This window comes from Gobius niger, assembly GCF_951799975.1.
Source record: "Gobius niger genome assembly, chromosome: 7".
NCBI lineage: Eukaryota > Metazoa > Chordata > Actinopteri > Gobiiformes > Gobiidae > Gobius > Gobius niger.
In genome coordinates, this window is record NC_136858.1 from 8,174,317 (window position 1) to 8,188,988 (window position 14,672).

The following is a 14,672-nucleotide window of genomic DNA, read 5'->3' on the forward strand; positions in this document are numbered from 1 at the left end:
ATTACGTTTCCTTGCAGTTTTTGCCAAGGACTTTCGCTGTATCAAACCGGTGACATTAATTAAGATAAGAAGGGCATGCAATCTTTGGTTTCTTTGCATAATGAGCTATGTGCCTTTTGGCCAGGTGTCTCTTAAATGACTCTTCACATTTAATATTAGATCTGAGTAAATGTATTGAAACAACACGGACATTTCAATGACAACTCTCACTTCTCATGCCTCATCCCAAGATTCCTGCCTATGATCCATCCCCATAATCCATTTAACAAAAATAAACGGGTCATTCCAGACTAGTTTCAGTTTTTAAACATACAATGATGCCGAGGTTGCAGTCATTAACAAGAACTTTTTTTCAACTTTATAAATTCATGTATTTTTTTTTCTCCCTCACCTTGGGTTCTCCACATCCTCGATGGTCTCTGGCAGGCGGACATTGAGTGTTTCAGGGAGGAAGTGCACCAGTAATCCTGACAGGAGGGCCACAGAGCAGAGCAGGATCTGAGGCAGGGGGAGCCACACATCCTCCAGCAGCAGGATGAGAGGAGACAGGCACACACCCAGGCGGCTTACAAAGCTGGTGTAGCCCATGGCATTCTGTCTGCAGGGAATGGAGGTTAGGGAAGAGGCAGCACTGACAACGACAACAGGACATATTAACAAGATGATCAATATGATTTTTAAAAAAAGCCTTTATATAAACATGACTAGCTAAAATAAAATTGCCAACGCGTTTCGGCTCTAGGCCTTCCTCAGAGCAAGCTCGAGATGGCTGCCTCTGTACAGCTATAAGCTTACAGCATTGGTCACATGGACATTGGTCCAAGGTGGGTGTGTTCCTAGTCACCTGGTTTGTAGAATACAAAACATTAAAATATGTACAATACACTCTTCTTTACAAAACCATAAAGAGAAATGCAAATAATTATTGAATCCATACATTTTACAAAAATACTGACAAATCTAATTCTCCATTGAGGTCAGGGTACTCCATAGCTTTGAGTGTATAAATCCAAAAGGATTCCCTTTGAAGGAGTTTTTTTAATCTGTCCCCTCCTCAGATAGTCTCTTGTCTTGGCTCCAAGCCACAAATTTTAAGGCGTTTGCAATTCCCATGGTGGACATCTCTATAATGCATGGCCATAGGATACTGGGGGTTGCTAGTTCTTATTGCTTGTTTGTGTTCTGCTAGTCTGTTTTTCAGTTTGCGTTTTGTTCTGCCAATATAAAATCGACCACAGGGACATTCAAGTCTATATACAACATAGGTGGTGTTGCAATTGATGATGGTTTTAATGTTGTAAGTCTGACCTGATGTTGTATCCTTGAAGATGTTAGTTCTTTGTATATTTTCACAAAAAGAACAATTACCACATCGATATCAACCAGCTTTAGTGCTGAGCCATGTCTTCTGTTTTATTGGTGAAAGATGACTGTGAACCAGTTGATGACCAAGAGTGGGGGCTTTCCTAAAACTAATGGTGGGGGTCTCTAGGAGAGCATCTCTCAGTGTGCTATCACTTCTTAAAATAGTCCAATTTTGTTTGATTATCTGTTTAATTTTATTAGCTTCTGTACTGTATTCTGTCACAAAAAAACACTTGGTCTGAATTCTCTTTTTGTTTTGTTTTTTGAATCAGTAAGTCTTCTCTATTGGAGCTTTTAGCTCTGTTGTAAGCCGAAGACACAGTATGGTTGGAATATCCTCTCTCTTTAAATCTCCGACTCATATCCCGAGCATTTATTTCAAAATTCGAATCGATGTCAGTTTGTCAGTTCCAACGGCTAAGGCGCATCTGTGACATTGATTCGAATGTCACAGATGGAAAACACCTATGCCACACTCACCTTTGTCGAAAGCATCGTTGATTTTTTTCTACCAGATCCAGGATTGCCATAACCTGGCAAACACCATGCTTGGTGGTCCCCAGACTAAATATCACTTGTGATTTTAGTCTGGCGTTAGCCAGGCTAGGATTCCCATGCAAGTGGTACTCTTTTCTCTGAAGCCATGTTGTGATGATGTGAGAATATTTTGTTTATTTAAGTAGTCAATTAACCTCTTGTAGACAACTTTTTCAAATATCTAAGAGTAGACATCATGTGGCACCATAGACTTTCCGCAAGGCTAAATTTGTCAGAGGCCCTGTTCACATCCCAACTCTGTCTCGCAATGAACTCCGACTGAGACAAGGTTATAACTAACTCAAGCAAACAACTGGGATGTCAGCTCGAGCACAGGTTTAGTTACTGGCTTATCTTGCTCGAAAGAGGCACCACAAACTGCAGCGGTGGAGAACTCACCTGATGACTGTGGGATAAATCTCTGTTGTGTACAAGAAGACGGTAACAAAGGCTGCTTCAGACGCTCCTTTTCCGAGGATAGCAATGGCTGCTCGCATATGCCACAGGCCTATGAGAAAGAAGAAGGTTCATGACTGGTGAATGTGTGACAGGGGTAATAAAAAATATTTGGTAGAAAGGGCATACTCAAGGAAACACAAGTGCTTCCTTGAATAAAAGCAATAAAATTTAGTTAAGTGGTTGCATTTGCCTTTTTGCTTTCACAAAACATATTTTTCAACCTCTTCAGGGTGCTAGTTTTGGTCCGGGCATTTGGACGCAATTGGACACAAGAGGGCCAACCTTCTCAGTGTAATTGTGAATTGACTTTCTTCAGAGTTAGACTTTAGGTCAGACACCATGAGTGACAGTAACATGACGCTATATTATCTGATGTAAAGTCATGCTTTTTCCAGTTCCTCTGAGTCGTGGTGGGTCATGGTGGACCATGACTGATGTGGACAGGACTGTGGTAGATCTACTTTTACTTTGGAGAAAATAGTTACTATAGTAATTGCTGAAGAAATGAACCTCATGAGCTTCTACTGTAACATCTGTCCACATCAGTCCTGCTGCACCACGACTCAGAGGAACTGGTACAAAAACGACTGTACAGCAGAAACAATTGGCAAGGGTTTGTTTATTTAGAATGAGAGTCATTACTAATGAACTAATATTTTAATTATATACAGGATTTTTCACAGTTATTATGAAGGAATACATACATTTCAATCAATGATTGTTACATCCAGCAGAAGTGTAATGTTCTAACACAGAATCTCCATGACTTCCTTCTTCACTTCTCAATCTGTGACTGAAGAGCAATGTGGTCTAAGCCTTTTTACAGAAAATAAAGAGCTCACTATTTAGCGTCATGTTTCTGTCACTCACGGTGTCTGACCTACAGTGTAACTCTGAAGCCAATCAAATCACAGTGACTCAGAGTGGGTTGGGCTCAAATGTGACCAAACGCCAAGATCCAAGATCTGAGACTAAAAATAATATTTCAGAGCTTTAACAGGTTAAAAGATTGCTGTGTTCATTCAGTGTTTCTCAAAAGGACAAAGGGCTTTTTTGAGTACAGTGTTGTGACCTACTGTCGGGGATGAAGATGTTGATGAAGATGCAGACTCCGGTCAACAGTTGCGTTCCTGCCTGGCACTTCTTGCGGCCAATGGTATTGAGCAGACAGTAGATGATTGCCTTAGCTGGAAGTTCGATGGCCGAGTAGATGAAGTGTGTGAGGTAAATGTTCAGACCGAATCCACTGATGTTCAGACTGATGCCATAGTATGTCTGTGCCACTCCATACCTGTTGGGAACCATATCCATCAATCAGAACATAATATTGAGTCAGAATTGTATTATGATGCAGCTGGATACTGAATCTGATAAGGTTCCCTTTTTTTTCTAAAGATCGACACTGTTACTATATAAACCTAAAAATGCATTCTAACCTATAATTTCACAATTTCGACACTTTACACTCTTATCCCTCGTGGGGCCTTCGGTCATTTTGACCCTCTGTTATGTTCCGGCATTTGGATGCAAGGTGACACAAGGGGGCGCTCTTCCAACTTTCTCAGTGTAAATGTGAATTGACTTTCTTCAGAGTTACACTTTAGGTCAGACACCATGAGTGACAGGTCCAGTCGACTGAAGAACAGTTTCATCCACCAGGCTGTCAGGAAGCTGAACTCCTCCCTTCCCTGCCCTCCCTGTGCTCCCAACCCTCAACCCCTCAACAAAAAATCTTTGTTATGACTTTATTATGACCAACTGATTACTCACCAGACAAATCCAATGATGATAGTGTAGACCCTTAATTTGGGTGTCTTTACCAGGTCAAGAAAATTATAGGTTTTGCCATTGTCTTTTTGGTCTGCTGTTTCAGTAAAACTCTGATGAGACAAAGAGCACAATTATAAACACATAAGAAACATAATTTTAAAGAAGCAAAATGTGCTTCTCACAGCTTATGAAAACTTGTATAAGTGCACTGCATTTTTTTTATTCTAAGCGGTAAATCATTTCACCTGTTTCTACTATGGGAAGACACTGCAGGTAAAATGTTTTTGTGTGTGTGTGTGTCTTTTTCAATATCTAATTCCTAGCCTGAAGGGAAGAGTAAGTAAGTAAGTGTTTTATTGTCATTGTACAAGCGTACAACGAAATAGTGTTCCCAGATATGTAGTAGTCCCAGATATGTCCCCATTCTTTCTTTTCATTATTGTATAGTCTGATGTTTTTGTTTTTTTTTACAGATTTTTCATCTGTCTATTCTTTTTTTTTTACATTTATCTTTTATTGAAGAGACAAATAATTTTTCTTTTTTTTCTTTCAAAAAAGTCATGCGATTTTGCTCTTCCATTTTTACATTATGGAACTCACACAAACGAACAATAGAAAGATGTGGGGTACCATTTTGGTTTACACAGAATTGTCGACAATAGCAATCAGCAGTATTTATATTTCAGCATTACATGAAATCAGATCTTATCGGCTTAACATATTCTGTCCATTTTGACCAAACCCTGTAAAATGAGTCCATTTGCAATTTCAACTGAGATGAAAATTGAAGACACATGTTGTACATGCTGATGAATCTTTACCCAATATTCTTGAATAGTTTGGCAGCTCCACAAAAACATGAAAATGATTTGCCCCTGCAGTACCACACCTCCAACATGCATCTCCCCTTTTTCTTTCTTAATTTGTTAATTTTTAAACTTAATTCTGTGTTTTTTACCCTTCCATATAAGCTTAGATACAATTTTGTCCCATGCTGTAAATTGTTTTTGGGGTATGGAAAACGGCAGACATTGAAAGAAATATAAGATTCAAGGAAGGAAGTTCATCTTAATCAGTCAATCTGAGAACATAAATCTATAATTTAGGGTCAATACTCGAGTTTTGTTTACATTCATTTTGTATCCTGAAAAGGTACCATAGTCCTCAAATAACATTATAGCTTTTGGTAACATCAGAATAGGATTAGATTTGGTCAGCAAAACATCATCAGCAAATAGGGCCAATTTCTATTCTTTTCCTGCGACAGTTACCCCTACAATATAATGTTTCTGCCTGATCCACTGACCAAGCGGTTCAATGTACAAAGCAAAGAAAAGTGCAGATAAATGACATCCCTGTCTCACTCCTCTTTCCAATGCAATTGACTCAGTAAGGTCTCCATTGATCTTAATTCTAGTCACCAAGGTTTCTTGGTTTCTTCTTACAACATTATCTAGCTGTGTCTGCCTTTGTTTAATGAATCCGGTCTGATCCTACCAGCAATTTGTAATCTATATTTAGGACACTAATCGCGCAATAATTATCATATTGACTGTCTTTCCCTTCCATTGGGATGATGGAGATTATTGACTTATTCCATGAAGGAGGAATTGTTTCCTTTTGCATCACCCAGTTAAATGTTTTCAATAGGTTTGGGGTTAGGCAATTCTCCATTGTTTTATACCATTCAGGGCCAAATCCATCTGCTCCTGCCATATTTCCTTTTTTCTGTTTTTTAATTGCCAGTTGGACAGCCTCTTTGGTTATTGGGGAAAGGAGTCTGTTATTTTGCTCATCTGTCAGTGTTGGTAAATTCAGTTGTGTGAGGAAAGCGTCTATATCTTAATTGGGAGTAAAGCTTTAAATAGTCCATTTCAAAGCACCATTTCATTTTATTTTATTCATTTTCATTTTTTTTGTTAAACGGATTCTTAATTTTATGAATGGGTCCCTCAGCTTGTTGTTTCCTGAGTTTAAATTAGAGATCTCCCCCTGCTTCATTGTTCTGATGCTTAGTAAAAATTAGTATTTTTGTACAGTCAATGTATTGATGTCGTCTATTTCTTTTTTCAATGGTTTTATTTCAAATTTGATCTCAGGTGTCATATGTTCTTGTTGAAGTTTCAGTAGTTAATGTTCCAAGTTGACATTTTGTTTTGATGGTAAGAGTTCCTTATTATTTTCCCCCTAATTATTGCCTTTATGGCATCCCAAAGTATTCCAGGATCAACCAAAAATCTCAATATTCCCCAATAGCAACCGTCAAGCTTTCTTTAATATTTGAATAATTCAAAATGTTTGTGTTTACCCTCCAAAGAGTAGATCTTTTGTTCTTTGCGAGGAAAACATGTACATGAACAGGTCTGTGGTCGGAAACTGTGCATGGCCAAATTTCTTCTTTTTTTTTTTTTTTTTGGCCAAAACATTTGATGAATGGAAGTAGAATAAATAAATAAAGAAAAATAACCCTGTGCAGCTGCGTTCGCTATGTCATGATTAAAACAATTGGAAATTGTGCAAGCGCATGGGCACCACAGCCTCTTTTATGCACTGTACCTCTAACTTGATTTGTGGTGAGAGTTTTTGCCTCTTGTTGAACTTGGAGCATCTGTCCAGATAGAAGCGCGCCTGCTCCACTCTTCCATTGGCTAACAACCAACGAGCAGATTCAGGAATCCACCTTCACACAAAACATGCACATTGGATTAAAATGTTGATGGACAACAACATTTTACAACAAGTGCATCTTAGTCATAATTTAAAATGCATCAGAATACAGGAAATCAAATATGATTTTTCTAGGGGGGTCTCCCTCCTTACGTCCCAGGCCACTGCTTACCATGTTTATTTTGCCCAGTAGAACCGGGCTTGCGGTGGGATCAAGGCTTCGTGGTCTGGACCTGTATTTATGGACTTCATATGGACTATAAAGCCTTTTGCTTTCACGTGCCTTCGTGCGTAGTTTTGTGTTGTTCAATGGGTTTACGCTCGAGCATTGGGATGGGATATGTCTAAATACATATGGCTATAAACTAGAGCCAAAGTAATTTCATTTGTTTGTTAGTTGGTCATTCACCCCTGCTGGTATACAGATCCGCCCATTACCTAAAAGTGTGTAGTAGCTTTATCGCTTTGAAAAAGACAGGTGAATCGCTACAACTATTTAGTGTCATGTTTCTGTCACTCACGGTGTCTGACCTACAGTGTAACTGAAGCCAATCAGATCACAGTGACTCAGAGTAGGTGGGGCTCAAATGGGCACCAAACGGCGAGATCTAAGCTCTGAGACAGAAAATAATAAACCCACAGCTAAATGGGTTAAGCAGATCTCATTCATATGTTGCTTTGCATTGTCCTTTTATAGTGAAATGGAAGCGTGCAGATTTCTGCTCCAGGTGGGATCCGTGAAGATAACGTGCAAGTGAGAGTACGTAGGGTTTTATAAATCTCACTTACGAACCCAAACTTCTGAACATGAAGTTTGGGTTTTGTTCGAACGTACTATTAGTCTCGCCAACCAGACTCCGCTTCTTTACAGAAGAGGGTCTGGCAACACTCCATTGCGCGCTTTCAAAGGAAGCGACGCAGTGATATGGAGCCTACCGACCAATCAGAGCAGCTCCCTGAACGAGCGTCACGTTGTTGCGCCTTTGTTTTGTAGTTTTTCAACACAAGCAACCACTTCATGTAATGCTCCGGTATGCTTGTATTCTTAAGTTTTTCTGACATAAACGACAGAAGTCATTTACTGAACTCCGTGTGGCAGGGAGCGCCATTGTTAATGTCCAAATGACTACAACTTTCTTGTCGCTGTTTCTGTCGTCACATCTGCTATGTTCTCATTGGCTGCTATGCGCTTCGGTTGTCCCACATTAGTCCCGCCTCAAGCAGTAGCTTTTCTACGACAGGGTCGCCAGATTAGTCTCCTGTTTATTAATTAATAAACATCGGAGATCAGTCTGGATGCCAGGCTAACGTACTATAGAGTAAGAATCACACACAGTTTCAGTTTCATGAATGAGATCCCTCTTCCTTACTCTAAACTTATCCTGGTTCCGTATTTAGGTATATTCACACACAAGAGGCCCTTCCAGTCTGCAGCCAGATACTTCCAGCGAACATCTGCCAAAATCAATGGGTAAAACACTCAACTCTTAACTCAACTGTTAATCAAAGAACAGATCATAAAGAACAATGCGGCATGATAAAGGATTAGTTTAGTATGAGTGATGGTTCATCCACAAACTCACTCACAGAATGACTTTGACAGATGCTTTTGCTTCAGAAGAAAGCAAGAAAATGTTAATGCTCAGAAACACCACAATTGAATGAAGTGTTTGAGTGCTAGAATGGCGTTTGTGGCACTTACCACCAGGTCAGCAGGCCCAGTCCCAGCGGAGCGGTCACTGTGAGGGTCAGGTGTCTCCAGTCTCTGATGGCGAAGGCTAACCCAGCGAGGAGCATGTTCCCCACAGACCAGGCTGTACTGCCTATCACACTAACCAATGACCTGTGTGTGGTGTTAGTCCACTCGAGGCCTGTGGAATGACAACATTATGTACAATGGAAGTGAGGGTGATTTAGCCCTACATTTTGAGCACAAGTAGACAGGATTGAGGCTGAAAATGTGCTGCAAATTTGTCAGCAAAAGGATCCTTTTCATAGAAAGCACTGAGTCAACTAATTATCAAACATGTATGACACTTAATCCTTTACTTACTAGAATATTTTCAAAAATATTGAGCTTTACATTTTGGTCTATACTTGTATTTTACCTCCCATATATTAAAGTGTTTGCACACATTGGGAATACATTAGGTCCAAGTGCAGAGTAAATGTGTAATAAAAAAGTTTAATGAAAAATATTGGCCTAAGCTACATTGCCTATATACAGTAGCCTCTATCTAACGTTTTTCTTTTTTCTTTTAAAGTACCGATAAGAGCACCATTAAAGAACTGGATCTTTTTTCTGTAGCAGGTCATAGTGTGCAGAAGAGGAGATTTAGTTTGTCACCAGAAAATTGATTGACACAAAGCTACTGACTGTAAACAGTTCATCAGGACCTCTAATGTCGGCCTACAGTTCAAAATTAATGTTTAACTGAATAAACAGTTAGTAAACACAAGTGCATCTTCTTGAACATGAATTATTTTCATCACCAATTATCATAGTAGAATGTTCTCAAGCAGTTTGTGATGCATTTTGGAAACAGGAGATGAGCCCCTGGCCTGACTTGAGAAACTCGTTCTCAAAGACTTAGTTTTAGTCATTATTTGGGTAGCACACATATTCTGAATGGCTTCGGCAGAATTCAAGCGAGACATTTTAATCTAGATTAATCTAGATTAATTTCAGAATTAATCTAGATTAATCTAGATTAAAAAATGATTAATTAATCTATGTCCACCTCTAATATATATATATATAGTTCTAGGAACTGCAAAGATACTGCGCGGAACCCTCAAGCTCCCAGGCCTCTGGTAGAGGACCCGAGCTTGTAGGAAAAAGAGATATAGGAGGAAAAAGAGATATAGATTATTTCTTGTTCTTTTTTCTTTTTCCGGATTTTCTGCAGCTTTCAGCACCTTCATGCTTTGTGCAATTTATGCAAGTTATGCATCAAAACGTTCCGCATGTTGAGGAGAATCCTGCTATTACTTTTGGGACCTCTGCAATTTACGTTTTTTTCCCATTGACTTATAATGGGGCTTCCGCAAATTAACGCTTTTCCACATTTTTTTCTGCATTTTCTGCAATTTCTGCAGGTTGTGCATGTTCAGCTTCTGCAACTTGTGGGTTTTGAGAAAAAAATTGGCCTTCTGCAGTTTTCCAGTTTATTTAAACAGGAATTTGAAATTTTTGCATTGGTGTGTATGGGGGAATCAGCCAATGCATTTTAATAGGATTTTAGAGACTCCAGGGGTCTCATTTATAAAACTGTGCGTGAAACTTTGCCTATATGAGTCCGTACGAGCAAAACCCAAACTTCAAAAAATGGGATTTATGAAACCCTCGGTACGTGCAGCACCACGTAATCTCCCCTTCACTGATTCCACCTGGAGCAGAAATGTGCGCACATGACCTGCACGCCCCCTGCACGCCTGCACGCCCCCTGCACGCCTCCATTACACCATATAAGGACATGTAAAGTAACTTATGAATGAGATTTACCTAAACATGAGGCAATAATGAGAGGGTTTTACCGAGACACTGGGAGCAGAGAGGGAGGGGCCTCACGCCGCAGCAGTGACAGCAGAGGCCGGGTGGATCTTTACTGACATGTTCCTGCTTTTTCTCTCTGAAAGTATTTGCAGAGTGCAGTGTCTCATCAAAAAACTTTTGGAAAAACACTTTAAGAACGTAAAGTAGAGCCTTTTAGACGCTGATTGTGATATTTGCCAGTGCCATTCACGGAGCTCAAACTTCCTGAAACTACAGAATAAGCTTTTAATCTCTCAGATATGGTTTTTTGAGCTCGCTGTACGTGTAGTCAGGGTTGGGGGGCGAGGCAGCGGTTCGCTTTGGGCGTGAATGAGGAGCAGAGTCCGGGTGGTGAGAGAGAGAGGGAGGTCATGGAGCTGCACCGCGTAATTATGCAGCGTCTCTGAATGGACTTGTGCCTTGGACCCGCCCTCAGCGCGGCCTCTGCAGAAGTTCAGACTATGGTTAAAACGGTTCTGTTCGGATCCTTCCTGCTTCCCGCTCTGAGGAGGCGGCAGCAGCTCCGATGTCCGTGCATGAGTGTACATGACCGTGCACGTCTTTGACAAATCTTGTCGTAATCTGTGACGCCTATGGCTTAATTCTTAGATTTTATATTTTTATTACCAATAAGTTCTAATGAATAAGGTGATGATTAAATAAAGAAGAAAGCTCAGCGATTTAAAATGTGCACAAAACTTCATTTCCTCAATGTGACCTCCCCTCGCTACTTTACCTCGCCTCTCCTCGTGTCTGTGCAGCATTTCTGAAAAGTGCGGACTGCGTACGACAGGTACAAACCTAGTGTGGCGGTGCGTAATGTTTCACATTCAGTTTGATTTCTATAAATACCACCTTTGGCGCAGAACCGTTCGTACGGAAGGTTTTGGCCTCCTTTTGTCCGTACGTGAGCTTTATAAATGAGACCCCAGGCCTTTCAGACATTTGTGCAGCTTCTGCCATTTAAAAAGTTTTCAAAAATGTAATGCAATGTAAATATTTTATGCAAATTAACCACTTTATGGAATTTAACCAGTTTATGCATTTTAAACCGTTTATGCAACTTAAGAGTTTATGCCATTTAGGATTTATGAATTTTAAAGAGTTTATGCATTTTACATAATTTATGCAAATTAACCAATTCATGCATTTACCAGTTTATGCAATCTTAAATTTATGCAACATGACATTTTATGCATTTTACCTCTTTATGCAAATTTGATTAAGCAAATTAACCAATTTATGCATTTTACCGTTTTTTTGCTATCAAACCAGTTTATGCAATTTAAACAGTTTATGCATTTTACCAGTTTATGCAAATTGGAGAATGCTAAATAACCAATTTGTGCAATTTCGAGAGTTTATGCAATTTTTACACTTTATGCAATTTCTGCATTCGCTTCCCGCAATTCCAGTCAATTGCAATGGCACAGCCATTGCATTTCAAGTTATTGATTGACTGCGGAATTCTTCTTTTCATGTTCTTTATTATTATTCCTCTTCCATCTTTTTCCCGATTTTCTAGAGCTTTCAGCACCTTCATGCTTTGTGCAATTTATGCAAGTTATGCATCAAAATGTTCCGCATGTTGAGGAGAAGGGTGCTTTTACTTTTGGGACTTCTGCAACTTACGGTTTTTTCGCAATCGGCCAAAATGTCGGAGATTTTCCCATTGACTTATAATGGGGCTCCCACAAATCCATGCTTTTCTGCACTTTTTTCTGCATTTTATGCAATTTCTGCACTTTGTGCATGTTCAGCTTCTGCAACTTGTGGGTTTTGAGAAAAAATGGCCTTCTGCAGATTTCCAGTTTTTTATACGAGAGTTTGAAATTTTTGCATTGGTGTGTATGGGGGAATCCAGCCAATGGGGAGACTCCAGGCCTTTCAGACATTTATGCAGCTTCTGCCATTGAAGCACTGAGGCCATTTCAAGCGTTTGACCAGTTTATGGAATATAAAAGTTTATGCAATATTAATAATTTATGCAAAGTAACCACTTTATGGGATTTAACCAGCTAATGCATTTTAAAGCGTTTATGCAATTTACATAATTTATGCAAATTAACCCATTCATGCATTTTACCACTTTATGCAGTTTATACAGTGTATGCAACATGACATTTTATGCATTTTACCAGTTTATGCAAATAAGATTATGCAAATTAAGCAATTTATGCAATTTGAACAGTTTATGCAAAATGCAATTTCTGCATTCGCTTCCCGCAATTCCGCAGTCAATCGCAATGGCGCAGCATTGCATTTCTAGTTGTCATTATTATTATTTTTCCATATTTTATATTCATGGTTGCAGAGCGGTGCAATCTGAAGTCTGATTATGGGAAGATAGTTTCATGTTTGCGTCATGATGTTTTTTTTTAGTTAGTTATGTTACTACCAAATGGAAGAATAATGAAACAATGTGTGATTTACTTAGTACAATGGAGATTATGCCGAGTCCAGTCAGACCGAAACCAGTGAAGAACCTCAGCACGGCGAACATCTCGTAAGAGGTCACAAAGGCACTGGAGAGGCCGAACACCACGGACAGGATGTACGACAGTAGAATCAGGTTTTTCCTCCCATATCTGCGTTACATTCACAGTGTTAGTGTCATTGCTTTGTTTTGTTCCTGTAAAGTGAGATGTTTTCACCCACTTATCACTGAGGAAGCCGAAAACCACAGCACCGACCATGACTCCCATAAAAAAGATGGTGCTGGCAGTTCTGGCCAAACTCTTCCGGTTACACACCAGGTCAAACTGAAACACAGAGATGATTCAAGTCTGTGTGACACACACAAGATGTTCAGTCTCATTCTTATGTTACTTCATATGAGGATACTTTATATACACCTTTTAGTACTTTAGAGAGTCCTTGTAATGCAATTTAGAAGTGTCCTTCTGCCTGCCAGGGTAAATGACCCAAGGACAGGTGCCATGATGGTCAGGGACAAACTCTCTCCTGAGGCATGGACTGGAATTCAGTCCAATGATACAAAAAGACGCACATTTTTAGTTTAGTTTTTTGGTTTAATTGGTCGGGGCAGTGCAAGTTAATGAACAAGCCACACCAGATTGTAGCCTGGCTTGGGCTAATTTCCATGCCGTCACCCAGGTGCACTCTCAAACACACTCTCATTCATCCTGGCCTATTGTACATGTCTTTAGTGGTAAGGGAAACCGGAGTACCCAGCTTTTGATGTTTCACTCAGTGCTCTGTGTTACTTTTAGGCATAAATCGCTTCATAGTTTTGACAGTAGTACACAGTTAGAAAAGCAAGCAGTGAGTGAGAAGAGATAAGGGCTGCTGGTAGCTCCAAGAAATACTTTTGATTCTGAGGTGAATGTGATATTAGGAAACACCACAAGGGGCAACAAACCGAAGCTCACTGCATCAAGGCTCATCATTTCTCCTGTTTATTCAGGTAGTAAGGTATAAAGAGCACATACAAAATCACATACAATAAGACTGTATATTATTGTGGTTGCTAATAGTCGTTTTACAATGGTTTTGAGTCATGCACACAGATGGGAGGGATACTGAGCAAGTAACATCTAAATTGTCCTCAGAAAAGGACGAAATAAGTCACTGGTTTAAATGTCCTTGCTTCACACAAAAATTTGAAACAACAGTTGGAATATGTTTCAAAAAGTCAAATAAAAGAAAATTTGAATTCAGAATTTATGAACTGTGATGGAATGTTTTAACCTGTTAAAGCGCTGAAATATTATTTTTGGTGTCAGATCTTGGCGTTTGGTCACATTTGAGCCCAACCCACTCTGAGTCTCTGTGATCTGATTTGCCTCAGAGTAACACTGTAGGTCAGACACCGTGAGTCACAGAAACAAGACACTAAATAGTGAGCTCTTTATTTTCTATAAAAAGGCTGAGGCTCATTGCTCTTCAGTCACAGACTGAGAAGTGAAGGAAGTCATGGAGATTCTGCTTTAGAACATCCCACTTCTGCTGCATGAAACAATAAAAGATTGAAATTCAAGTATACCTTCATAAATACGTGTGAAAAATCCTGTGTATAATTAATTTATTGGTTAATTATTAATACTCTTATTCTACAGAAACAAACCCTTGTCATTTATATCTGCTGTAGAGTCATGTGTGTCCCAGTTCCTCTGAGTCGTGGTGCAGCAGGACTGATGTGGATAGATGTTCCATAAGAAGCTCATGAGGTTAATTTCTTCAACAGTTACTATGGTAACTGTTTTCTCCAAATTAAGAGTAGATCTACCACAGTCCTGTCCACATCTGCCATGGTCCACCATGACCCACCATGACTCAGGAACTGGAAAAAACATGACTCAGATAATATATATGGATT

At 39.5% G+C, this 14,672-nt stretch overlaps 1 protein-coding gene across 1 annotated transcript in view; it reads right to left on the reverse strand.

The window, feature by feature from the left end:
* Positions 1 to 387: 387 nt before the first annotated feature.
* Positions 388 to 14,672, reverse strand: part of LOC306965482 (solute carrier family 22 member 7-like) — a gene marked incomplete at its 3' end in the record, with an annotated part of 33,738 nt that continues 19,453 nt past the window's right edge. The window contains exons 4-11 of the mRNA XM_079559949.1: positions 12,992 to 13,095; positions 12,767 to 12,921; positions 8,501 to 8,669; positions 6,688 to 6,811; positions 4,132 to 4,241; positions 3,438 to 3,652; positions 2,302 to 2,410; positions 388 to 598 (exon numbers count right to left, since the gene is read on the reverse strand). Of these exons, the coding sequence (XP_079416075.1) occupies positions 388 to 598; positions 2,302 to 2,410; positions 3,438 to 3,652; positions 4,132 to 4,241; positions 6,688 to 6,811; positions 8,501 to 8,669; positions 12,767 to 12,921; positions 12,992 to 13,095 (1,197 nt within the window). The remainder of the gene's footprint in view (positions 599 to 2,301; positions 2,411 to 3,437; positions 3,653 to 4,131; positions 4,242 to 6,687; positions 6,812 to 8,500; positions 8,670 to 12,766; positions 12,922 to 12,991; positions 13,096 to 14,672) is intronic.